Source organism: Pagrus pagrus, assembly GCF_965226575.1.
Source record: "Pagrus pagrus genome assembly, chromosome: 1".
Taxonomy (NCBI): domain Eukaryota; kingdom Metazoa; phylum Chordata; class Actinopteri; order Spariformes; family Sparidae; genus Pagrus; species Pagrus pagrus.
In genome coordinates this window covers 9,654,726-9,682,525 of record NC_140185.1, presented here as the reverse complement: position 1 = coordinate 9,682,525, position 27,800 = coordinate 9,654,726, and the positions used below count along the sequence as shown (strand labels likewise).

General features: G+C 40.5%; 2 protein-coding genes across 4 annotated transcripts in view; both read right to left on the bottom strand.

The window, feature by feature from the left end:
* The window catches only part of LOC311258327 (AT-rich interactive domain-containing protein 3B-like), a 54,959-nt gene extending 36,347 nt beyond the window's left edge, over nucleotides 1-18,612 (bottom strand). For 2 of the 3 annotated variants that reach the window (XM_084354513.1, XM_084354515.1), the window contains exons 1-2: nucleotides 18,246-18,612; nucleotides 16,315-16,947 (exon numbers count right to left, since the gene is read on the bottom strand). In XM_084354513.1, the coding sequence (XP_084210639.1) occupies nucleotides 16,315-16,947; nucleotides 18,246-18,281 (669 nt within the window). In that variant the 5' untranslated portion in view covers nucleotides 18,282-18,612. The other variant, XM_084354514.1, reaches the window with a different exon arrangement.
* Nucleotides 18,613-19,373: 761 nt separating this feature from the next.
* Nucleotides 19,374-27,172, bottom strand: fam219b (family with sequence similarity 219 member B). The gene is made up of 6 exons (XM_084360100.1): nucleotides 26,978-27,172; nucleotides 26,296-26,404; nucleotides 24,942-25,035; nucleotides 24,773-24,850; nucleotides 24,110-24,161; nucleotides 19,374-21,896 (listed from the first exon to the last, which is right to left on the bottom strand). Exons 1-6 carry the CDS (start codon nucleotides 27,047-27,049, stop codon nucleotides 21,747-21,749), a joined length of 555 nt encoding a protein of 184 aa, XP_084216226.1. The 5' UTR covers nucleotides 27,050-27,172; the 3' UTR covers nucleotides 19,374-21,746.
* Between the last annotated feature and the right edge of the window lie 628 nt (nucleotides 27,173-27,800).

Genomic DNA, 27,800 nt, shown 5'->3' with positions numbered 1-27,800 from the left:
AGGCAAGACCACCCCTCCCTCCATTAATCACTCCAATTACAAAGATGAAAAAGAGAAACAGAGGTAAAAGAGTGGGGGGGGGGTGTGTGCAACTGATAGAACGACAGGATGAAAATAGGCAGGCCGAGACATAGAAGAAAAATGTACACACCGATCAACACACTTTTTCACTTCATCCGGACTGTAACCAACAACAAAGACCTATGTCTGAAAGAAAGGGGTGGATTTGCATGTTTAGCTGCTGGGTAAACATGTCTGTTGGTAACCAGCAAGTCTGGTTTGCCAAATAAACTGACTGCATTTGTTCAGCTCCAGCCCTTTCACCAAGACACCACATTCCATAGGCAGAGGCCCCATCCCCCATTACACTAGCTGGCCCCTTTCGCTGCCTCACACAAATGCAACGTTTATAGGCTGGTGTGGCCAGAAGTTCACACTCATTGGTTCAAAGACCCTTTCACAGACAGAGCAAACATTTTAGTGAATCACATCTGTGCCACCACATACAGTACTCCATGAGTTAACCCTTTCCCGTAAGGTTTCAGGCCCCATAAGAAACTACACCACAGAGACTGGATTTTCCAACTAAACTATGTACAGACTTGCATGGGGCCCCCTTTGGTGCCCCCTCACTCATGATTTGATTTGAAGCTATTAGTTTTGCTCTGTGAAGTGTACATTGACATACATTAAGTTGTCTCCGATATACAAAGCACTTATTTCACAAACATACAAATTCATATTCTCTCGGTGCATTAAGGCTAAAAGCATTGTTCAACCAAACATTTTTTTATTGTTTAGTTGTAATCAGTGCTGCTTTGAGCTAAAAGCTATACAGCTGGATTCAGGTCAAAGCAGCTATTAGCCATTTCTTCTGGGCTAAAAGCTTTGGCTAAAAATACCTTGCATATCTCACATCTTTCAAAGAGCAAGCATCCACTTCACCCCCATGCTAATGGCAGCTGGAGACATCACACAGACCTGATAGGCCTTTATATACATTCTCATTATAGTGACAGCGCCGGCAACTTGATACATTCACAATCAACAAAAAATTTTCACTACTATTAGGACACATCACATCTGATTACATATGAAATGACTGAGGTCACAATGCCTGTGGTCAGATGGGTAAATTACTTCTTTGGCAGTGAGGTAGAGAGGTGGGGGGGGGGGGGGTATAAACCAGTCCAGTTATGGTTTGCTACATCAGAGAAGTTAGTGTTATGACCATCTCTCTGAATCTGCAGTATCAAATGTTCAAACCATAAGCGCAATTCACAGCTTTCTGTGTAGTCTAATCGATAGGGAGCGATTTCTCTGTTCAGAGCCAGAGGTATCTGTTTCCTCTCAGCTAGCGTTAAGTGTGCAGGGGCATTCCACCTCTGACAGGCCAGTGCCCCCCAGGGACCTGGGCTGGGATGGTGCAGCCCGTCACGCATCTGGAGCTCATCTCCATCAGCCGACAAGCCACTACATCTCTACTGGACACTCTAAAGACAGCAAAGACAACTAAAAACTTGAAACTAAACCATACCAGACTCATGGTTAGTGTAGTCATTGAACAAACTGAGTGTCATTTTCAGTGTGACATTGCTATGGAAGTCATGCAATCATAACATAATTATTATTAGCGAGGAGCCAACAAGTTCAATGGTTTAAAATGTTAGCCGTCCTTTGAAATAGTACCTTTCTTTTTTCATTGGACATCCACAACTTTTGGCTGGTTTGAAAATGAGAAATGATAACTGTTTTTGTATATCAACACTGCACTGTACTATGTGACCATGTGCCATGGACCATAAATGGCGCTTACATCACAACAGAAGCCAATGATGATAGCCAATTGGCAGGGCTAAAAAGTTCTGTTCATCTTTACAACAGACAAATTGCACAAATTCAAGGCTTTTGATGTTTGTAAATTGGCCCTGAATAGTGTGTTAACCTTCCATATGCAACCGATACTGCTGTCAGTAATTGCTATGGGAACGTCACCTGACAGGCCACTTAAACCAAAGAATAACAAATTCTTTATGTAGAAACAAGCTGTACCCTACAAATTTCTTTATCAAAAATAAAAATAAAATGGTCTTTTTTCATTTCAAGAATATTAGCATTTTAGATATCTACAGCAATGCTAATAGAATTAGCAGAAACAGTGAACTGGTTACCTTTTATTGTGTAATGACAGACAACACCTAAAAAAATGTGGTGCCATTTATATTAACTGTTCGTTAACATATATTTGATCAGTCAAATTTTAGCAGTGATTAATCAATCAGCGGTTAATCATTAAAATATATGTTAACTACAGTCTCCCTTCAGCCTACCTGACCAAGTTTTCAAACACAGATACTCTGTAAAAGTCACCTTTCTACGTAAACAGGTTTCAGAGGAAATTATATTTGGCAGTTAAATCATTATGCTTATTCAAACTAGATATTTACATTGTTGACAGCCTCAAGATGCAGGACCCACCTGCCTGCTTGCTTATTACTGGTCTAAGCTTTGGTTGAACCCATAAGCAGACATCACAGCAGTCCAGTATATATGATAAGATTAGATAGAACTGTAATGATTCCCATGTGGAAATTGGGTTGTTGCAGCATCAGGGGATATGATATAGATTGAAGAGCAAACAGACAGTACTGAATACAATACAGCGCATAAGGAACCTAGTAAAACCAATAAATACAAAGATATACAGTTTCCAATCACCGACTTACAGGAAAGCAGATGTTTTGCATAGTACATCATTTACATTCAACCTTATTTAATTTAATTTTGCTCTCATGGTGCACAGCTAGCCTATATGCCATTACTGTTGAAACCAAACACTTTAAATAATGATTTTCAAACAATGCTGCCCCCATACATAGTTCAAATAGCTCTATTTGATGATCTAATTTGCCTTGACATTTTAATATGGATGCTCAGTCAAGTAAAGTGCATACGCATTACTTAATGTCCGATTCCAAATGGGTGGGTGATCAACTAAGAACAATACTGCCTCCAAATGCATTAGATTTTGTTCCAATTTTGTGCTATCAATCAGTTAATAAATGTTGCTACCACTTTTTTAAACAAATGATCTGACCACACTCCTTGCACTGAAAGCGTGGAGCTTCCTCAGGTTTTCTAATCACATTTATTTAGGGCAGGAAAACCTGAGGTGTCTTTGTTTGACCAGATGGCTGGCTAATCAAGCCTGGCTCCACCGGGGGTTGGGACATCCCAAATCTGCCACAAACATTATTGAACCGTGTTCCACATTAATATGCCAATGTTTGTTAGAAAAGAGCCTTGAGATCTGATGCACACTACGATCAACTCAGACATAGAAAAATCCCACTGAAGTTTGATGAGAGAGGCGAGATTACATTTCTATTGTTAAGCGCCATTAAAAGAAAAATCTGCACCAAAAGCTCCATCACGGTGAAGGACAACAAACAATGGAGCCACATTTCTGATAACTTCTTCAAGCTATAAGATATAGTTCTTATAACAACCTACACTTCACCGTAGACCCTGCTGTTAATAATTCAATTTTCTGTGCCACTCTTTAATCATTTACTAACATGGCTTTTGAAATTATTGACTGCAGTTGACATGGTCCATAGTACTATTCACTGTGTGATTGTCTATTAACCAGATCGGCCTCAGCTCAGAGCCTGATGTGTTTTTCGTCATTTGAAATGATTCAATGATAATTGCAAGCCCTCTAATTCAATACAAGTGGTTAAATCCAACAGTTTGTGTGCTGTAAACATTAATCTAAAGAGGTGCATTTCACTTTCTCATTTAAAACTCTAAAATAGTTTACTTCAGTAAAATGACCATATTGTGATTTGGAAAATATTTTGATGAATTGTGCACCCCCAGTTTGAGGCTTTCTTTTTTGTTCATAAAAATGTAGCAGCATGCTGCATTGAACAAAAGCCTGTTTTTCTTAAATTCCACTACTTGAAATATGACAATTGGATCTAAGTCAATTTGCTTAGCTGTTTGATTTCACTACTTAATGTAAATATTCAAACAAATGCAAACATATTTCAAAAATTACTTTATCCAGAAAAGTAGCAGAGGTTCTGAGCATTGGATCTGCTATAGAGATTTTTTTTCAAAAGACAAAAAAAATATCCTGAACATGCCTCTGCTCGCTAAAATACCGTGTAAATGAATCACTATATTACAAACAGGACTTTGCTCATGCTAGATGGAATAATGTTTTTTCCTATATGGAAGCAGTGTGTACACTAGCACAACATTTAGGATTACTAGTCACTGGCTTTGACAGACACACTGCTTGCTGTTGGTTGCAAGTGATGACTGTGATTCAGGAAGTGAGTGGCTTTGCAGGATGAGTGTAGAATGTAAATGTTGGAAGCTGAGCTGTGAACACATTGCTTTTAGTGTAATGTGACGTTTCCTGGGCAGCAGCCAAGAGCTTTTTTTTCTTCCTTCCTCCTCTGCTGGTAGCTCCCTCTTACAAGCACACGATTACGCTCTGCCTGTGTTTGAAAACTTGGCAGACACACAACTTGGCCACATGCTAGTATAAACTACATAGGATTTTGGCAGGCAGCGCAATGACTGTGCAGACTGAAAAGCCTCCTGCACCACTTTCACATCCTTCTCAACTGCAAGGCTCCGTTGAAGGTCCCAGTCAGCTGCTGTGTTTACCCAAGGGCCTTGACACAGTGGCCCAGTTAGCACCTACAGGGCCCTGACACCAGCCTGGAGCTCGGCCAAAGCAGAGATAGAAGACAGCCAAGAAAGCCACTAACAATAGACAACTCTCACTCATCACTTCCACACCTCCTCACTGCCTGGCCCCTTCTACAAGGAGCAAAGCCCTGATATGACACACACAGCCTACACCCAACTGCAAACAATTCTGTAACAACTGCTGTCTAGGGTTGCAACGGTATACCGGTTTTAAATGATGTGGTATGGAAAATGACATGTACTGACGCATACCGTGTACATTTGCTAATCTAAGGTGTTAAATTCTACTATATTAGTGTTAGTAAAATGTCATGTCTGTTTGGACCTATTTTTATAATAAAATGCTAAACAAAAAAAACTTTCTGTTTTCATTGCTTTAAAGGGTATTTTAAGTCATGATAATATTATTATTAATAATAATAATAATATTGTTATACCGTGATAGTGGAACAGTGTGATATTTTCTGTAAGTAGCAACCCTACTGTTGTCTTGAAGGTCACAGGATTGGGAAGATCAGAGCATTTTCAATTTAATAAATGTCTTCAATATAAAGACCAGTCTATGTCCATTAAAATATGACTTGCACTAAATTGTGAAAATGACTCGTGTCCTAGCATATCATCTAGTACATCTCTGTCTCCAATAACATTCTTTTGTTCATTACAGCTATTTTTTTGGTAAGAAGGGACAGACAATGACTGGTTATATGTGTCAGCAGGTCAAAATTACATAAAGCATGAACCATTTCGCAAATTACCTCAATCATTCTCCTGAATGCTTAAAGAATTATCCAAGTACTCAGCATAAGAACAGTAAAATGACCATTGTAAATGGGCTTTTTTGTGAAGTCACTTTACATGGATTCAGCATATCAAACCTCAATACGTTTTGGTACCAACTGAAATGTGTTAATAGAGTATTGAAATTTGTCCAGTAACAAAAGCTGATTTGTGATTCATGTCATTTTTTTTTTAGATATTTCTCTATTTAGGCAAAGTTCCTGTACACTACAGCTGCTTGGTTTCATTTTACATTGTACATTTGAGAAACTGACTTCTTTTTCTATATGAAAAAAGGGGTTTTGTTTACACTCTTTCATGAAGAGTGCTTTGTTTATACTTTTAATTGAAAGTATTGTAACAGTACTAAAGTATCACTGAGTAACCATATTGAAATGTAGTTATTACATTGACAACAGGATCGAAAAACAATAAACCTGATGACGATGTTATCGAATACCTTTAATGATTATATTGTAGAGAATGGTTACACTTAGGAATATGTTTAGCTTGAAAGGGCTACATGCTGGAAAATTAAGCAAAGCTTTGTTTTAGATGTATCATCGGAATCCCTCAAGATGCCCAGTATTGATCATGTGAGCGCAAGACAAGTTAAATACACAGTATAAAAAGAGCATACATGGTACAAGGACAACAGGACTTTACATACTGTGCCAAGGGTCACTGCAACGTGTGAACAGTAGTCTGTATACATGTGTACTGTATATATCACTACATGCAGTCAGCCTATATAAAACTCAAGGAGACTTTGCTCAACAGTGTCATATGACCTTGGATCTATTTCCCTGCAGCTGCCAAAAAGGTTGGTGGATGTCTTTGTTTCATTTGGCTATTCCCCTCTCTCTGTTTGCCTTCATTAAAGAGCAGGTGTTGAGATATGCTGAGTGGGAGTGGTTGTAAAGGACGAATGGAACCAGCAATGGTGTGGGGAGGGGGGCTTGTGGTTTCAGTACCAACTGATCAAATTACAGCAGGCATCAGTAGCTCAGTTTCCATTAGAAGCAAGGAAGTCAATCCTCCAGGGTCGATTTGGGAAAAAAAAGTGTGACAACTCTAATGGACAAGCACCATTTGCATTTAAATGTGAGAATTTTTGCCTTTCAATTCAATTAAATGGAGACGAGGAGTGTGGCCCTCAGTGCCAATGCGCATGAGGGGTCATCTAAGAGGTAATTTGCATGATGCTGCAGGAGCGATTACTTGAGCTGAAAGGCAGACACCTTAAAAAACAAAGGCAAGAGCTTGTGCTCTTAATAGGTACACTTGGTGAATCAAAATGAATTTGGGTCTATTGAGAGAAACACATCAGACTTGTGCTTTATGCTACACCTCCCATTTTACTGCATGTAACGTGGGACCTGAATGGAACACTCAGACTTCAAGGGGCACAATTTACGCAAACATGTCTACAAATGTTTGCCTAAAATCACTAGAGCATACAGATAATAAAACCACAAGGGAAATGAGCATTTCAACGTTGCAACAGCTGCATTTTCTATCTCTCTGAGGAGGGTACAGATATGAGGAAGGTGGTATAAGTCTAAGTAAGAATAGGGGTGGGCAATCTGACGATTTTGAGTTGTGATCGATCTTGAAGGCGACTACAATCTACTTTTCAGGCAAATTGTAGAGATCACAGCATTCTGTACCCAAACTTCATATCACACCTCACTGACTAGTGGATCCATACCATTTGAAAAAACCAATAGAGTGATGCAGTCAATTTGATGGCTTTGCTAATTGAACTGATTACTTTACACGACTCTTCCTTGGGTTAGGTATAGTAAACAATGTGATGTGAGATAGCTAGCAACACGGCAGGTGCTGAGTTTGTGCAAAAAAAACAAAAAAAAAACTGTCTTTAGTGTGATATTGCAAATGGAGGATTTGATAAGCTACAAGTCTGGCTACAGTCTACAGGACATTTCAAAATTGAGAAAAAAGATTGCATTTAGATTGAGGATAATGATTGCGATAAAATAGACTGATATTATTTTTGGGCCAGATTTCCCCCCACTGATTAAGTAAATCAAATTTTTATTTAGAATTTAATATTGGATATGTATCTATTTGAACAGCTGTGATGATAGAAAAAACTGTGTTTGGTTGAGAATACATTGCTCTTGATGTGATGTGTTACAATTACAAATGTTTTCAAACCATGAGACCACAGTGCTCCATTTAAAAGTTTGGTTTGGCTCTCAATCTAAGTTGTTTGGGTGGCTATATAACCCACATTAACTGTGTGGAGTTCGCCCGGTGACTGGCCTTCGCCCGGTGAGAGCTGGATTTGGCCCCAGTAGCCCCGCAACCCCCCTAAAGGGGGGATAAAAGCGGCAACACCCCGCGACCCCAATAGGGAAATAGCGGAAAGAAAATGAGATGAGAGAGTTCAAATGTAACTATTAGTGTAAACCATTCCGCATTTTGATGGAGGACACTGCGATCTCATTTGTCATTTGGACCATGACTATGAACGAATAAACTAACACATGCTAAATTCCAGCAGTCTTGTGTGTGGAGGCAGAATCATCACGAGAGACTAGACACTTCCAATTAGTGCTGTGTTTGACCAGGACGAGGTGACAGGACTGGACCCACCACGAGAAGCCTCCTCCCGTCTGCCAGCAGCAGATGTGCCCTTTGGGACTCAGACAAATAAAAAAAAGTGTTGCCTGCACTCGCAGGCCCTCCCATCCAGCTCCTCCCATTCAGGCCCTTTGGCTTTCTTCTTTTACAACCCCTGCAATACTGAGTGAAATGAATTGAAAGATCACCAATCAGGGGCCTGACAACAACACGGACAAGCACCCACCCACCCCCATCAAACCCCCTGTCTCTTGTTGGGAGCCCCCGGTGGGAATGTTCACTGTTTGAAGAGTTAACTCTTTAATTCCGTCTGGAATGTTTCCTCTGGGTGGGGCAGTGTAGTGTGTTGAGCCAGACCACTAACCCTGCTTCTCCTTCCATAACATCTCCTCCCCCCTCTTCCTCCCCCTTCATCTCCTTACTAAATTCAATACCTCTATTTCTGGGCAGGAGGAATCGTCCACACGTGGCTGTTAAGAGCGGGTCAGCACAAAATGAAACATGGTCTATGAGAGCAAGATTACACCTTAATGACACCACACTGATTCAGGTAAATCTGAAAATGGCACTTGCATGTGAATATTTTCCCCCACACTGAAATTTTGAAGTTGTTTAATATATGTTTGGCATCCACACTTATGTACCAAAATAATTACAACAATAATAATAATAATAATAATAATAATAATAATAATAAATAAAAACATGTTAAAAATCTCAGTGGATCAAGTTCTGGTTACTTGAGCCAGCAGTGTTGCATTTAAATAGCATTTTGCACATGAAAACATTAGCATCAAAGACTGCCTTACTACCAGGTCCACTATTTACAACCACCACTTACCAAATGCAATCAAAATTCTACACTGGCGGATTGAATAAAGAATGAGTTCAACTGCCATTGGTGGGTCGCTGAAATAGACCTGCTTACTACTTCTACAACAACTCTCGTAACTACAACATGCGTAGATTGACAACTGTTTTGCATCGACTGCACAGTGCTGGCAGCATGCAGACTGTCAATAATTGTATAGCAGTTCTTTGAAGAACTCTTGCTGTTCACCGTTGCTATGGTTATCCAGTCTCTGTGTTTCTGCTGGGAACGTTTATCCATTTCAAGTTTCACACTTTGGCGTGAAGAATGCAGGAGCACACAGTGGCAACATTGCCTGAAGAGGAACGTTTTATTTCCTTTATTGCTTTATTTCTATTGCTCATAACAGCCAGCACAATGCATGGCCTTTCGCTAATAAGCTTATTGTTGGGGCTGACTAAAGTAACTAAACTACCCCTTACAGCATGAAGCACTGTTTTCTGTGACTGCTGCAATGTGCTGCTAATTCTCTCACACACCAGGAGGCAAAGCTTTTTTCTCAGGGTGGCGAAGTTATAACTCTGCCTCTGATTGACTAGCACTTGGGCTATCCCAAATACCAATTTTAGGCCGAATATTCAAAGCTTCAACAGTGACCTCAAAATTGCAGCAATTATTTACATATATTTTATGCTATTGGGGAAATTAATTATAGTAAGTATAGTAATTATGAGCCTAATGACAGGCAAGGAAAGGAAACGTCACCCACTGTCTGTTCTATCCCCGCCTCCAACGTTTCAAAAGTCAACTTGACAAGGGAGCATGTGTTGACCTGCGTCTCCCTCACGTAGGGAGGGTCAAGCTCGCAAGACTATAATAGTGCACCTGGAGAAAACAAATATTCGAACATGGATTTGGACATTGATTACCATGGCAACAGTGGAAGCTTCTTAGCATTCCGATCAGCCCAAGTTTATACTCTATCTGACATAAAGGGTGGCAGGGCTGTAACACATTGGTGTAGTAAGGCTGTGGGTGTGCGAACCTAACTTGTTAAAAAAAACATAGTAACTACATGAATTAATGTCATTATTAAGTGTCTGTTTACCTTGATAGACTGAGATGGGCAATGGTGGAGGAAGTACTCAGATCCTTTGCTTATAAGAAATACTAATACCACACTGTAAAAATACTCTTAAGTAACAATTATAAGTATACTTTAATCTAAGCATAATCAAGAAAATATGCTTTAAGGGTTAAAATTAAAAGTACAAAATTATGCAGACTGTTTACCATTATATGTCATATGATTATATTAATATTAGCCATGCATTAAAAACCAGGATTTTACTGCTGTAGTTGGTTGACGTGGAGCTCTTGGAATTATTTTGTACAGGACTACAACTCTTGGTTATTTTATGGATTAATCTGTTGATTGTTTTCTTCATTAACTGATTGATAGTTTGATGTGTAAAACTTAGTCAGACCTTTCATATGTGACTATTTTTTAATACAACAATTAACAGACAATTTAAATGAAGTTAAATGTTCCAATATTGCCTATACACCAACTCTCCTGGAAACTGGGAGTGCAAAATATAATTACGCAGCACTAATTGTGCAGTTGTGGGTCCTTTGTTTCCATCCCAATACAAATTCAACCACAGCCATAACGGCCGGGCTGCACTGACAATGAGTAGCATCAATCAGAAAAATGCCATTAAAAAGGCAATCCGGAGCTAAAAGCCCAGTCGTCTCCATCCAACCCACCAGCCAAGGCCTGCTATTTATGAGGCAAAGCAAGGTTCACACAGCATTGATCTACAGACTAATACCCCTTTTACACTGGTCAAAAATCGCACTTAAACACGCTAAGATTGGGTTTTGTGTGCAATGGGAATGTGTAAACTCTGCATTTACACCCGGGTCAATTGACTCTGCAGTAGACCCAGAGTTTTTAACCTCGGGTTAGGGTTATCTAAACGTCAGACCCAGACCTAAATTCCACCGCACAAAGTGATGCGTGTTGCCAGCTAACTTCCAGTTTGGTGCCCGGCTAACTTGATGGGGGATAAAATAATATAATCGTGTGGCTCTTCTAGACCTTCCAAAATGTTATTGGACTGAATGGCTCAAATTATGTTTTCTCTTCTGTTACAACTGTTTCTGGTGCATTTTAGACGTGAAACGTGACATCAGTGACATTTCAGATAAAAAGCGAGTTGACCCATGTTTAAAAAACCTGTGTAGACCTGCTGGAAAAGCGGTAATAAACTGAAAAACCCAAGAGCAACGCAGCATATCAATTAATGTGTTTACACTACAACTCATCTCAGTCTGTTAGTGTTGGACTAACAAAATCCACCTTGGGAAAAGACACTTAAAAACATTTTTCAAAATTAATTTAAATTTAATTTAAGTGTTTGAAGAACACAACTAAACAAAATAAATATAAATATAAATGTACTTCTGTTTTCAGCAAACAGCTCAAGAGCACATCATGTTTTGGTTGAATAATTGTGTGACTACAAGAAGGAAAACAGAGGAAGTAGCAGCCAAAATGTCGAGAGGAATCTCACAACAGCGAACTCAAATCAGACGCCATGTTTTGAGATCATTGATGCAGCCAAGGGGGCAAATTTGGAAAACGAAGTTAACCATTTAGTGTCTGGGCCATTCATCTCAAATGCCATTAGTAATAGAATTTTTTCGTCATGAAGTCAGCCGGATGGAAAAGAACCATTTAGAAATTAAATAGAAACACATTCACAAGACGAAATGAAAAAATACATTCGAAAAAGAATATGACTGTGCATCCTGAACACATGTAACAACACATTTGTGATGATTTAGAAGTCATTCCCTTTTCTTTGATTATAGAAGAATACATTGTTAAATCTCACTTTTCCTTGCCGTTCTCAAAAATCCTCTAACAAAAGAACTGCTCAAGAGAACAGTCAGTGTAGAGGTTTTCAATTCCCTATGAAGCTCAACAGTTTGAGCATGACAGGGACAATACCGGTCTCACACATTAAAGTCATGCCTCTTATTCTGAAGCACTCCAACATGATTAACTGGACCTCAGCCTTGCTCATTATTTGTCATCTGAATGACCTCCATTTGCAGGCGGTTTGTACAAACAGGGGTCAGGCGGTAATTCCATCCTTATTACATCAGGAGGTCCAGCAAACAGAATAAGACTAAGTACACCATTTAAAACCCACTGACAGTTATGGCATGTGAGACGCCAACATAGGATTCAAAAGGCAGAAACCAGGTCAGGTTGGCTTATTCAGCATACACACAAGGAAATGAAGGCTCCTGGCTCCCACCACAACACTACTGACAGACATGGTGTCAATGTTGCACGTTTCTCACACATCCAGCAGCCTTCCGAACGACACTGTAGCTATAGCCTGATGCACCAGGGTAGAGCTGTTCCACCGTCAAAATGAAAACTTGAGTCCATTTGCTAAATACAATGTCCACCTCATTTATCATAAATGAACCATAAACAAGGCCAAACATTCCTGCCTCTAAAAGCTCACACACAATCCTTATTGATCTCTGCACTGCAGCCGTGCAGCTCCCCACTTCCTGGCTGATGTGTTGCTGGGGCGACAGCTAAATTATGCAACAGCGCTGGCTCAACAGACAAGCTTCAGTGCTTGAGCAGCAGCAGTATGGCTCGAGGACAGCAAGAGATGGCAGGGCTCAGCAGCAACAGATGCCCAGTGACTGTGGTCTGGTTGCCCTTGTGGGCCACCACTTTTCTTGGTACCCCTGATTCAAGTTGAAGACTGGTTCTGCCCTCTTCTTTTCTGAGAGGACTATCTTGCACTGATTTACTTGCTTTGAAAGGATGGTTTACAACATTCTGAGATCAAAAAAAGGTCTCTGATCCGACCCAAATTAGAGACTACAAATCTAATCAGGCAGCAGGGGGTAATTATCCAGCCTCTTATAGTTGAGCCTGCTAAATATAGTACCATGCAAATGTACAACCAGTATTTACAAGGCTAACGTTCTTGGCTGTGTTACAATGACAGAGAACCACATTGTGTAATGTATTCTTAATATGATTTTCTGCATTGAGTCATGGGAAATTATTACACAAGAGCACCAACACCGCAATCAGAAACAATTAAAATGTGGCCAGCAATCTGTCAACTTGATGTCTAGTTTGATGCCTGCTTAAACTTACTATTCAGCCCAGTGATGTGATAAGAAAAGTACTGGAGCTGGTTTCTGTGTCTTTTAGACTTGTCATCCCTCTCCTTCTGTGATTACAGCAATGCAAATGTAGACATACTCTGCTTGCTGCCTCCACTTTGTCTCACTTGTCAGAAGGCAGGGTTGCACAGGAACAAACAGCATGCTGTATGTAAAACTTGTAAACCTGTGGAACAAAAGCCATGGCACTCACACCACCTGCAGCATACCACACAACATCTCTGTTACAACATCCAGCCAATCCAACTAAAGCGATTTCACCACACATACATTAGGACACAAGAAAATCAGTGTTCCGCAGGCATGATTAAAACTCTATTAATCACACAGGGATTATCGCAAGGAGTGGAGGGGTCTATAGTTATGTCTGTGTGTGTGTGTGTGTGCGTTTGTGTGAGCAGGAGGGGTGGGGAGGTGGATTACAGGGGTCATGCAGCCTCTGTCCCACTGCGGCAGAGGCCAGAGTGCTGAGGCCGTACGACTGCCTGCCCTGGCCCTCTCTCCACGCGACACCTTTGTCCAGCCCCTTGTTTGACAATTATTTACTCTGCTGTTTAGGACAGGGCTGAGGTCACCACACATACATCACTGACACGAAAACACTGGCTACCCGTGTCTGTCCACCCCCATTTGACCTGTATGGGCCCTCACCGCTCATATACACTGAAAACACTCCGGATTACAGGACGGACTAATCAAATGGTTGTCAGTCAAGTGTTGCTGCTGGGTGAGACATATTACATACAAGTAAACATTACCTTGTTATTACATCGATATGCACTGGTTGTTCTTTTCTGCATTACGTTAATACTCCAAACATTGTCTTGGAGCTACAGCTAACCGATGGCAATCATCAATATCAGTTGCATTTAGGGTTCCAGCGATAAACTGTTTAACAAATACTGAGGTATGGCAATTGATGATCATCAGGCCGTGTACATTTTTCTTATCTACGGTATTAAAATCTACCGTATTAGGATAATTTAAAAGAAAAAGGGATTTTAAGTTTATATCTAGTTTAATGTCTTTCAGATCATAATTTTTTTTTTTAAATACTGAAAAGGTTTGTTCAATCAAAAAAACCCATTTGTTTTTATTGCATTAGCGGTCACTGTAACTGATAATAACAGCTGTCTGATATTGTATACGCTGTGATATTTTCTGAGATGACCTGTACCATTAAAATCTCATAACATTGCAACAAAAGTTGAATGAAATGTGAAACTAACAAACTGACATTTTTATCCTGTTGGTGTCTCTGTGAGCTGCTCTGGATGAAATCCGGAGCCTCACTCTTCAAATCATCCTGCTATGGCTCAAGAGCACAAGAGTAGTCAGATGCACACATGGTGCTTTGCGTAAAAGCCTCCACCCGTTGGGACTGGCGACATGAAATGTAAATGTTCATGTAAATGGGCTTCTGTACATCTGTCTTTTTTAGCTAGTCATCCTATCCCCTCCTGTCACTGCTTTTAGAACATAATAAATGTGCTCCCTGCATTATTACAGGGGTCGGTATTTGTGGCATCTGCCCGGCTTGTCTCTGGCCTCTCGAAGACAATGACATCAAAAAAGGGAAAAAGAAAAAAAAAACAGTTCCCCTGCCTCCACTGTCCCCCTCCCCCTACAGTGGTGCAACCTGAAACTGCCTGAAGAGATGAGCCGTCATTAAATACTGCAGAGCTGACATAATGACAGGAAAGATAAAAGAGAGGAAACAAAAAAAGGCCAGACCAATTCTCGTCCTATAATGCCTCCCCCAACCCCCAGGCTCAGCCCACCTCTCCTAATAAAAGACACCAGGCCTCAGATAGGGCACTGGTCAACTACAACTCGGCTGCTGTGATCTTCTGTTCTGACAACGTTCACACAAAGCCAGGCCACCTCGCAGAATAATACTACTCCACTCTCTCTGACACCTCTGGAGACAATAAGCAGCTCAAACAATGCAGGGAAACTCCCATTTCATACAATGTTCATATTAGAGTGATGTTTTAAATCATCTCCTGCAGATCCCAGTGAGGGCTCTAGTGGATATACAACAATTATAAAATGACAACTACCACTGCTGATACTCCTCCCAACTCTTCACAACTGCCTTCCCTTAATTTGGAAATGTGGTCCAGAGAAGCACCATCCAAAGACATTTGCCTTTAAATAGACAGTAATAAAATCCAGAAACATGATAGTTGAGCCTACTGATCAAGCTCAGATATGTCCTCTGACACAGCCCACTCTTGTGCAACCAGTGCTTTTTATATCACCCTTAGGCTGCTGAGCCCTGTTTAACTTGCTATGTCCCAAGCTATGATGCTAAACCGCATGTAGTTCAGCTTGGCTCCCAGTTGGCATTCCAGCGTTCTGTAATACTGTGCTGAAGAAATATTTACCTTCAAGGAAAAGTGCACTTGGCACACAGCCGAAACTCTTGGAGGGGGGTGAGACGGGTTGCTACTGTGTACTACATCCAACCTTCCCACCCACCCAAAATCCTCGTGCTGACCCGGCCAACCACCCACAACCTCACAGCAGCAGCCCTGCCTGACTCCGCTACCTGGATCAGAGCCAAACCCGAGGCTGAGCAAAGCGCCAAGAGGGACAGAAAGCGAGAGGCGCACACACACACACACACACAGAATGTGAGGCCAGGGAGAGAACGAGTGAGTGTGAACATGTTGCGCCCCAGTCTGGCCCTCTGCCAGGAGTCACTTAGGAGGATTTTTAGCCACAAAAGCCAATCGGCGGTAAACCATCCACAGAGATTTGAAGTTTCTCACAAAGATACTGCTGAAGAGGTTTGTCCCACAGTCAAGATTAAGCAGTCGCTCACAGCAGGTGGCTGTACTAAGAAATCAAACAAACGCTCAAAGGGAGAGTGTTGTACTAAGAAAAGCCTTTCTCCTTTGGGTCATAATCAACAACAGTGTTTTGATTTAGCAGCTATGTGCTGACTCACTGAATTTGAGTAAAACAGATTTGAATTAGCAGAGGGAAATCTTCAGCGATGATGTCATTTTACACATTTTGTATACACGATAGTACGCCAGTTTTAGTTTGAGGGGCAATGTCTGGAAGACATAACTGGGAAAAGACCAAAACAAGAATTGATGTAATCAAGAAGAAACAGTGTGGCAAGGAGCCAAGGCACTAACCTGTCTGAAGTGATCATCAAAGCCCCAGTCGGCCTGTCCGTTTGGAGAGGTAGCAGAGTGAGGCCCTGCAGGAGACAGGCCCTCGTCAGGTTCCTGCTTCACTCTGACAGGTGGGGATGCAGCCCTCTGGGGGGCCGATGCAGAGTAACTGCCAAACGGACGGGCCTGGATGCGGGAGGCGCTCTGCTGCAAAGCGAGGGTCTGCTTGCGGAGGAACTCCAGACCACTGGCACTTGCCTCATCGTCATCACTGCCCTCGTCCCCCTCCATCATCTCATTGTCGTCATCCTCATCGCCAGAATCCCGGCCTCTGTCCTCGTCATCCTCTCTTTCTGAGTCCACACTGCTCTGATTGGACATCCGGGGAGGCAACCCAACACCAGGGACCCCTCCAGCCAGGCTCTTGCCCATGAAGCTGGCCCCAGATGCCCGGGCAGCCGCCAGGATGGCCTGCTGGGCAGCGACCTGCTGAGCATACATGATATGGGCCTCTCGCAGCTTCCTCTCCTTGCGCTCCATTTCCAGTCGGGCCTGCTGCTGGCGCTGGAGCTGCTCCATTACTGCCTCCAGCTTCATCCCCCCTGTAGAGGTGCTCTGAGGAAAGGCTACACCAGGCTCCTGAGACATGCTGGGCTGTGGGAGGAAAGAGAGGAAGTCATGGATGACCTACCATATACTGAAATCTAATTACCCCTTTATCTCATTATACAGGATAAAATGGGACATGTGTAGCACACATGCATCCCCCCAAAATAATCAATGTTACAATGGAAACAAAGGGGTAATTTAAACAAAGACACACACAGAGTACAGATGATTCAACTCCATAATTTTCATCAGGTTCACGTAGTAGTAAAACCTGTTAACTTGTAACTCCCTGAACCTAGTCACTTTAGTCAATGTTTGAATCAGGGGTCGGAGCTGAGCGCCACCGAGTCAAAAGTTGAAAAATCCTCAGCATCACCTGAATAAACCTGAACCGTATTTTCTCATATGAATAAACTGAATATGTGGGGATCCCAACTTTTACACCTAAACTCTACAAATATTCAAATCTGAGCATGTGTAAAAGCACAAACAATGAAGTAGGACAATACACACCAACTCACACTAAAACCACAGTTATGTTACCAGGCTCACAACAAAGTAACCTTTTAAAAAAACAAACCCTGAAGATCACTTTAAGGTTTCAGGGTCCACATAAATATCACAGCTCAACGTTAAAACATGAGGCACAACACCAACCAGCCACGGAAAAACAAATGAAAATGTTAGCAATTCACTTTTTTTGTAGGATGCGTGCGGTGATTTATCACTAAGACATTTAAACGGCTTTATCAAAGCAGAGGGTGCAAAACTGGCCCCAGCTAACATCACTGTGTTTTACTAAGGACAGTAAAATGGTCATGAATATAACAAATGTTAGTCAAAACTGGTTTCCAAACAGCCTCCAGCAGAAACTTCAGTGTTGAAAGAAAAGAAAGGTAAACTGACCTCAAGTCGTATTAGTAAGAGAAACAGCCACTTCAGTGAAAAGACAAATCTGCTAAGACTGTAAAAAAATGTGACACCTTTTCCGCATTTAGCAAACTTAGCTGCCACATCCTCAAAATACGTGGATAACGTATGCGCTATACGTTTTAGGAAAAGTCACCGTACAGACAAGCACATTTGGCTTTACAACGTCTTGACTTCCTCTAAAAAATGTGTGTGAGATTATGAAATAAGTATAAAGTTACCTACCATAAAGGACAAAATTAGTTCTGAAAGGTTTTTTTTTTCTTCTTTTTCTTATGGAAAGTGTCACGTCAAGCTAGCTAAACTCTTCTGCGTTAAATAAAAGGCGGCCGAGCTGCGTCTTTTCGGAGGATATTTTAGCTCGTCACAGGTCAGACAGACGAAGAGGGACGCCAAGCAGGACGACGACTCACCATTTGTGCCTTACTACTGCCTGAATTGTCCACCATCCCTCCTTCCTTGGCTTTATCCTCCTTCTTCTTCCCTCGTTTGTGGCACTCGTTCAAACACTTGTAAACACACACACGCGCGCGCGCACGGGGGCAGCAGTACTGTGCATGCAAGTGTAGCTCGCGACTGATCCGCCGGCAGAAAGGCGCTGTGGGTGAGCTCTCTTCAGGGTGAGCTCTCTTCTGGGCGACCTCTCCAAATGTGGCCGTGTTTCTCGCTTTCTTCCCCCAATGATTTTCGTGTTTTTTCTTCTTTAATAGAAAAGGGGAACGACTGGAAAATAGCCCGATCTCATATCTCGCAGAGCGCTGAGGTAACTCCCTTCACTCGTTTTTTTTCCCCCTCCCCGTCAGTTGACACCCCCCCACATGGCGTACTACAGCATTAGACCCGCCCAGCGACCGCAACAAGTCCCACTGCCTTTTCAGTTTCATGACACTCTAATCTAAGTACGTTTACCTCTAATGTATTCATTACTTCATTCATATACATCCGTTCAGCTTAGCACAGAGCAGGCTAAATGAACATAGCACTATGCTAATAGCTGTGGATAGCCATCTAAGCCATAAAATCTCCAAAAGTATTTTAAAAGCTTTCAAGTTAAATGGTGTCAAACACATTAATTAATACAATATATTAGTATATAAATATTAATTTCTGAAGGAAGCTGTATTTGAACATTTATTTATTTTTTTAAGCCAAATTGCATTCTTAAAAATCTATATTTTGCCAATGGAGACCGGTCTCTTGCTAAGTATTGGCAATATTCCAGTTACACATGGCCTGTTTACACCATCACATCTTTCTCTGAACTTGACAATTATTATAATGCAATATTTAAATGACATATCACCTCATGGTGACTAATAGTGAAGTTCAATAGGTGTTGCACTGAGACTGCAGCGTAGCCCCACACCGCCATCTTGTGGAAACAACAACTACAATGTTGTACAATTGTGGTTAGTGTTTTATATCAACCATATACATAAAACTCATTCACGTCCCATAATCGATAACCTCCACTGACATACCTTCTACTTACTTAGCACTATCGGAGATGATTCTTAATTATAATCACAGTCATACACATGTAAGTGTAGATAATAGTTTTATTTAATAATGTGAAACAAAAAACAGAACAATCAAATAAAAAAAGACTAGTGTTGACCGTTATAAAATAAGTCAGTTATTGCGTTTAGCACTCAATAACACTATATCGTCACAATGTTGTAAAACAAGCAGATTGTCCCAATAGTTGCATAGTACAGGTGAGTCAAGTGTACTTGCTACTGACCACTGGTGTGAAGTGCAATATTAGTCTACATAAAAACATCGTGCAAAGCCAGGGCCGGGGTCAATACACTTTAAATCCAGCTGTTACATTTAAAGCATTTCACCTCACACTTATCACGCGACTCACACCGAGTGTAATTGCAGAATCAAGCTTTTATTCCTGAATCACTCACATGACAACCACAGAGTGCTGTGAGGAGATCGTGTACATAACTTTTGTTAGTAATGTGGCATTTTCAACAAAATGAACTTCCTGAATTCGAATTAGTGAGTTGATCCCAACTGTAAAGTATAAATCAAAGTTCCTAATTTTTCTTGCACCAAATGTCTGACCCTTTCCAGTCTTTTACTTGTTCATGGTGGTCAAGTGGTCGGCTATGCCATTTATTTACATGAGTTACACCTTCTAAAAACCAACACAGGTAGGTGAAACAGCAGCCATACATTTATCCTGACTTTAAACCTCTATGCACTTCAACAGTTGTGCAATTTTATTTTTTAACAAATGTATGTGAAAGGCAAATTACTTTCTAGTTGCCCACTAGCACACGTCTCCTGAGAAAGTGATCACTGTCACTCACTCTGATAATTAACATCTTTTGTTAATGCACAGTTTCAAAACTATCAGCAATAATTAATAGTAAAATATGACCCGGACTGTAGCATGAGTGAACAGATACATTTTAAAACTGGAAAGTAATTATCATTTTCAGAATTAGATTTAAGATTGCCATCTTCAGTAACAGAGGCATCATAACAGAGAATAATCCCAACACAGTTTAAACTGCGTTACAAATGACGAGGGTAGACCTCAAGCCTTATGCAAATCTGGTTTACTGTTTTTAACCTGTAATAACCATTTGTAGTGTCCCCCTTACAAATGTACTTATAAATAAATAAATAAAACGATGTAACAAGTCTGCCAAATCTAAATATGGTAGAGAAGATGATCCTGACTGAAGTTCAAATCCAAAATGCTACATAATCGATATCGAAAAAAAAAGTTAAAAATGTAAATAATTTTTTTTGAATTCTACCAATTCAAAATTCTTTTCTAAAGCATATTCAAAATAAAAAAAGAAACATATATGTCTAACCACATAAACAAATGCCTCTCTAGTTGACAAGATGACTTATATAGGAATCTAATATATTTTAGACACTCATCTGCCATATTTAATAATGTAACATTTGGTATCACTCTTTCAAACAGTGGACAACCTTTAAAAGGACCACCTTTCATTAAGCTTTTCTCTTCTACAGGTAGAGGATGAGCGAGTCCCTCCTGGTATGTATCAGTTTGCTCAGTAACAACATGTAAAATGTAATGAACTCTTTGTCTTCTTAGACACATAGCAGAAAAATGTGGAGCCAGGAGAATATAAACCTGGGCTGTCGTCTACAGGTCATATCAGGTTTTTGAGATGGAAACATTTGCTGAAAAAAAAAAAAAAACTATCCATACACATAAAGGAATGTGTTTCACTCCCTTATACTATTTCAATTCAGTGCTCTGCTTCATATTAAAAGACATCCTATTAGTTATTTTTTGTTGGAATAGTTGTCATATTATACTGAACTGGTGGTCATATCATCTAGGAATAAAACTTAAAAATGTATTTTAAGGACATAGTAAAAAAAAAACAACAAAAAAAGTCAGTTAATGCAACCATAGTGTGGGAATGTCAATGTGTCATGTGATAACGTGAAAATTTAAATTCACCAAAAACACAATACACCATTTGTGTATGCATGTCATGCTCAGAGGGCTGCAGACCCGTTCACCAGTGCAGAAAAGACAGTAAGCAGCTCTCCATTGGGTCAACACAGACATCTCCCAAATGATGAAACTCTCTGCCACTCTATTTGGAGAAGTATAATAGTTAGCATTTTATGTACTTCTATAAAAAGACGAAAATAAAAAAATACGTAGAGCTTTGGGGTCACAGTGGATAAGGCTTCTTATGTCCATCCGCAGTTTTTTGTGTGTTGAGTGTTCTCAGCGCACACTGTCTCGCATGAGCAGGAGTTTGACTTCAGAGCTGGAGTTCCTCAGGCAGCACAGCAGTGGTCCTGGGTTAAAAAGAAAGGCCTCAGGCACCACCAGTGACTAATGTCAGGGACAGGAGCTGGAGCCGAGCCTTTGTAAGGTTCAAGTCACGGCACCGGCATCACTGCATGGAGCAGGACGGGCCCTCGGAGCAGCAGCACACAGAGGAGCCCATGGCTTTGGGCGGAATCAGGTCCAGGTCCTCGTCATCAGGGATCTCATCCAGACGGTAGCCGTCCTGAAGCAGCTGCCTGCTTAAATCAGGATGGACCTGGAGAGCAAAGAAAAGGACCTTACTAACGCACACACACAACCTGGTAGACATTTCCCTCTCTCCTCTGCAACTGGGCAATTCTTGCTGCTGCTGTCACAAAGACAACCAAATCGTCTCCATTTTCCTCAACCAACACAGGACAAAACGTGAGTTTATTCTTTCATTTAGTCTATAATGGAGACGTGGAAACAGATAGAAATTGTGCCATGCTGCCAGGCTTCACTTAAGAGGAGATTTTGTGGCAGACAAAATTGCATAGTGAAAGCAAGGTTTATATGGAACCAGTCAAAACACCAATGGTGTCATCATTTTATAGCCATTGCATTGTGCAATGAAATATATAATGATAAGTTAAAGAAAAAACTTAAATTACATGTTGTCTACACTCTCATTTTGGGCAGTTACACTCTAATTTGCTGTCAAATTACAGTTTATAATGTGATAATCAAAAAATGTGAACAAACACAAAACAAGTGAGGTGTTTTCAAGCCACAGTGGCTGTGTAATTTACGATGGAAATAAGCCACAGAAGTCTTTAAAGAACTTAATTCATAATTGTGTAATGAGCTCATCTAAATTGTTCTAAGACACTTTACATTTAAATGAAACAAGAGCTCCTCGAGTAAAAAGGCACAGAAAAATATTCTGTGGACACGAAGTAATGACGGATCCAACTGGCTGTTAGGTTCAAGTTAAGTTGCCAGTGAGGTCTGTCTCTCTCTAGCCTGTATTTGAATGGACTGGGTTCAGGTGATTGGTTTACTACCAGTTTAACATAAATATTTAGTCAGGATGGAGGCCATGAGTCTGTGACCCACCCATAAACTGACTCAGTTTGAATTTAAATATATATTTTGAAATGTATCTGAAAATTCCAGTTACAGCAATGTGGGGAAACAAGTACGACTAAAGTTCTGCTAAAAGGTGGAGTAAACAACACTAGCTACATATCTGAGATCAAGAGCCTGAGACGTAGAGTGTATGTTAAATAAAACAATGGAAAGGTCAATATAAAACACATCCTTGACTCTCACATTTACTTATGCAAAGGCACACAACAGATCCTACATTATGTATGAATGCAAACTAACAAAGACAAATGTTGATTTCCTTGTAGCAGTTGCACCTTAAGGCAAACCGGTTCCCTTTGACCCCTTACCTCATTACTGTTTGGAAAATGTGAATCATTTGGTGGTGCAACTGTGCTACAGAAAACCCCTGAGTAACTCTTACTTTTACATTTTTTTTATTGTGCAGACAGATTTTATTTTCTCCATGGGTACTAAATATTTGCATTGTGAAGGTTTTGCAAAGTCAAAGGCAAGTGTTTCAAAGTTGCACTTCCAACTGTGTGTGCTGACCTGCTAAGGCGAGCTAATGTGGACAGCCCCCTTCAGACAAAAGATTCCAGACTAGACGAGCTGAAACTTGACAGTGACAGACTATCCATTGTCTCCATACCAATGACTCTCAGTACTGCTTTTCTAGCTGCCAGTTTTTCAGGCTTTTTCTGTAGCTGAATATAATTTGTAGCAGCTTAAAAATACCAGTTAGCATAATGAAAGCCAGTTACTTGCTACAGTTACATTTCTAGCATTGATTAAACAGCGAAAACAAAAGGTGTGTGTAGTGGGTGTGTGGTAGAGCGAGTAAGAGAGAGTAAGAGAGAGAGAGAGAGAGAGAGAGAGAGACACTGACTGTTAGCAGAACAGAGGAAAAGTTGAGCTGTGAACTTGTCAGTTTAGCAGTTAATAAAAATGTTAAGGGTTGTGTCAAACAGACACGTCTGTTTCTCAAACAAACTGATAAGCTGATCCTTACTTTTCTCCATCAAAACATATGCCATTTGAACAAGCCGATGGGTCGTAACTGACGGCACAAGTCATTGATTGGCTGTCGAAACAGGTGACATGCGTTATGTTTCTAAACCGGTCACTGGTGACTTGACAAGCTGAGTCGCAGCTGAGAACATCTGCAGGTTTGAGTTGAGCTGAGACATGCCAGTTCACGCCATGGGATCTTTTCCCTGCATCTTCCCTTAAAACTGTTGTGTCTTATTGTGAATCTTCGGTTTGAACTGAGCTTTGGTGAAAGATTACGCAGAGGTCACAAAAATGCAAGGACAAAACGTAAAAATAAAGCCTGAGTTGATAAGAACACAAATTATTGATAAACGATCATCTAAAGAAGGTCCTGTTGGGCTCACTTACCTCAGCTGAAGAGTATCCTGAGGAATACTGCTCAAAATCAATCTCTTCATCACTGTAAGGACAAGTAGGACAGGTTCTGTCACTCTAGGGTAAAACGTTTCAATGTACCAAAGTATTTAGGAACACTAGAGCCTACACTAGAAAAATACCAGAACTCTACCTGCAACAGGTACCTGTTAATGTCCAGGTGACATGAGTTTATGGTTACAATGTAAAACGGGAGGTTAAACTTAGAAATGAGATGGGATCATTGAACTGAAATTACATACACACAAAAAATGAGCCATTTCATTCTTTTAAAGGAGAACTAAAACCAAAAAAATGTCTTTTGTTTAGATATATAGCGATACACTGATGATCTTGTGTTAAGGTTCTGTCATACTTTCAGCCCAACTGCACTGCATCTTTATGAAAAGACCAACATCATCAATTTACAGCATGACTTTGTAGTAGAATACAATCTTCTGTGAAAAATTAAGAGCATATCTTTAACATGTGCAAGTGTGTGTACAAGTGAGGAAAACATTGTAGGACAAGAAGAAAAGGAATACTGGTTCTAAAAGGAAAATCTACAGTCACTACTTGTAAGTATTTTCAGTGATCATTTTCTGCTTAAAACGGCACATGTGTATATATGTATGTGTATATCTGGTTTGACATTACCTGTCCGAGTCCAGCGCAACCAAACTCTCATCAGCGTGCTGACTCAATGCAGCGTAGCCCTTGTTATACTTCACCATCCTAAAACGGGAAAACAGAAACAGTAAAAACCATGCAAAACAAACATCTCGTCCACATGCTAGCATCACAAAAAGAAGGTTCCTCTCCTCACCTCTTAGCTCCTTGTCTGGGCTGATGCATGACTGGAGGTCCTGGGGAGAGGGCTTTCTTCTTTAGTGCTTTCCTCGCCATCTCCCTGTGTTTCTCTGTGAATAATAAGAGATATGTATGTGCTGACTGAGACTGAATGGAGGACAGTCAAAGCAAAGGTCAAATGAGAAGTATATCTATGCTAACAACCAAATATCTCTAAAGCTTCCTGCACACACTCTCAGCAACTGGAAGTTCTTTAAGAATGAATGACATCATTGTGTTATGATCATGAAACCCATATGAGAACAGTACTTATAAAGGTAAAAGGCAAAAAACATAATAAACTGGATTTCATTCGCTTTTTCGAAATGCTTACACCAGTTGAATTCATTTGATTTCTAATAAGTCTGACTTTTTCCACTGCTCTGTTCTCAAGGTCCAAGCAGATCTGAGCTGACTAAAGTCTCCACCAGAGGTTCAGGTCAGATCAATACATTTGTAACACCTTGTTCTTATTTTAACACAAGACTTTCTCCACACTAAAACCTGAGGCGGATGAGGATGACAGTTGATAGTTGATGAAAAGTTACTATTGATACATTTTTTTCTAATTCTAAATGCATAAACTGACCATTTCTCCGTTCAAATTGAGCACAACTTTGTGGTTTGTTTAATATGTTTATCTAATAACATTAAAGTGCATTTGTTCAGGCTGGGTTCAACAGATAGCTCCCATCAATTTAGGTGCCAAATGTTGGTGACGTTTCAGGAATCCAGCGTTTAAAAATCCCTTTCATATTTACAGTATTGGGTGCAAACACATTTAAAACAGACAAGAGTCTGTGAAATAGGTCATGCGTCTTCTGCACTAATCTCACATGACAGATTCAGACTGCTTCACTTTATGCATGGAACCCAACGTCATCATCACTTCTCTGTGTGGAAATCCTCCATGTCCACAACATTTCCCTCACTTTAAGCAAGAATGTGAACCTATGGAAAGTCTTTATTGTGTAGATGCCAAATATCAGAACTAGAATCACCAGTCAGTCAGATATTTGATACATTCTCATCTGCACATAAAGATATCAGGACCTTAGAAGGATGTAGGCAGTGAACTACATTTAAACTGTCTATGTCGACTGCTTTCTATACAGACAGACTGTGCGAAACTTATCTAATGCATGTCATATGACTCAGGCTCTGCTGTCCTGCACTTCATTACTCTGTAGCTGTTCCATTTTGTGCTGTGTACAACAGTATAAACCACAGCTGAACTCATAAAAACAATAATGAAAAGATTCATGACCTGCAGACAGGCATAATTATGACGTGTTTATGTCTTGGTCTTGATGAGTCAAGGGAATGCTTACGTAGTTTGAGGTGGATTGCTGGAGCTCTAGACATGATGTAAGGTCCTCTTTTCTCCACAGGCCTGATCCCTCCATCAGCGATCTTAGGTCTCGTGCCACCACTGGGCCCCTGAGGTTGCAGAAATTAAAGATAGCCTGTATTTCATATTCATATATGGTAGCCAAATGAGTGGTGACAAGACAATAGTGTGGGAAATGACAAACTATAACAGCTTAATGACAAGAAGAAGATTTAAGAGGGGTCTTAAAAAAGTATTTCAACCATCTGATGATCAATCATTATCTTAGTTTGTCTCTTGTAGCTGATCTCTTTCTAATCTTTTCCTAAACTGGTTAAGTTGGTCAGTTAAATCAGTTAAATCAAGTGGTGAAAACACCAAATGTCTCCCACCCACAGAAATGTTGTAAATTGAAAACTCTTTCAAATTTTCCCAGCAGTCCTTTCGGTTTACAGGAAGAGCTAATCAATTCTTATTTATAAGTCCATTAATCATGTCACTCTATATCAATTTAAGTCAAACTTAGCTATGTCTATCGACCAAAAGCGTACACTCTCGACACTTTTTATTGGCATGTCTTGTCATGTCAAAACAACTGTCAAAAATCACAGGTTGGAGACCGCTAGCCTCCCAGTTTCTATTAGCAGGCTAGCCTTAGCCGGACTAGCTTTAGCTGACATTACCGACAAAACTTGTGGCTCCTGCGCCTCCAGCAGGGTGTCCTTCTCTGGTTCCTCTATGATGTCGTTCATCATCTTGGCGTTAGCTGTCACAATTCACACCACAACAGAGCCATGATGACAGGTGTCCCTCCGGCGTGGGACTTTGTTGTTTTCCTCAGGAGCAGGTAGCATAGGCACTTCTGTTAGCTAACTATGCTATTATGATAGCAGTGACAGGTTTATACTACTTCCGGGGATGAGTTTCAAAATAAACCCTGTGTCGCTAACATGTTTAGAAAAAAGTATGCGATTATGATATCCAAGAAGCAATTCAATGATTGGTTTTGTGCACTAGCATTTTTGTAATTTCCTATAGTAAAGTTGTCGTAATAAAAGGCCATGCTTACCGGCGTACATTTCAAACTCCAGTTCAGCATAACGCTGGATGACAGGCAGAAGTAAAATAGAAAATTAAAGTTTATTTATAAAAAAAAATACTCAAGTTAGCAAATACTGTAGATGCGACACATAAACATTGTGCAATTGCTATAAACCGCTTATTTTATAGAATAGCAGAAACAGTGAATGCTTGTATACATGTTTCACTTCATGCACAATCCAGGACAAAGATATTCAGCCTCCTCTCGCCATCTGGTGGATGAGAGGGGTAATACTGTCTCACTGATGATCAGTGTCAAATAAACCAGATGTTGGCTTCGTGGTGGCTGTTCATGCTGCTCAAATTCAAACATTTGTGTCCTAACTACTGCTAAGAAAAGTTTTTACACCCCAATGAAGCCAAGACGTAAATCTTCTCCTAGCTTGTCTAACTCCACAGGGTCAG

What these genes read in the sequence shown, in the direction of transcription:
- fam219b (XM_084360100.1), bottom strand. Translation starts at nt 27,049, where the DNA reads ATGATGAACGACATCATAGAGGAACCAGAGAAGGACACCCTGCTGGAG. An exon ending in CCCAGACAAGGAGCTAAGAG is followed by an intron (nt 24,851 to 24,941) that starts GTGAGGAGAGGA and finishes TTCCCGTTTTAG; the next exon opens with GATGGTGAAGTATAACAAGG. An exon ending in GTTGCGCTGGACTCGGACAG is followed by an intron (nt 24,162 to 24,772) that starts GTAATGTCAAAC and finishes TTGTCCTTACAG; the next exon opens with TGATGAAGAGATTGATTTTG.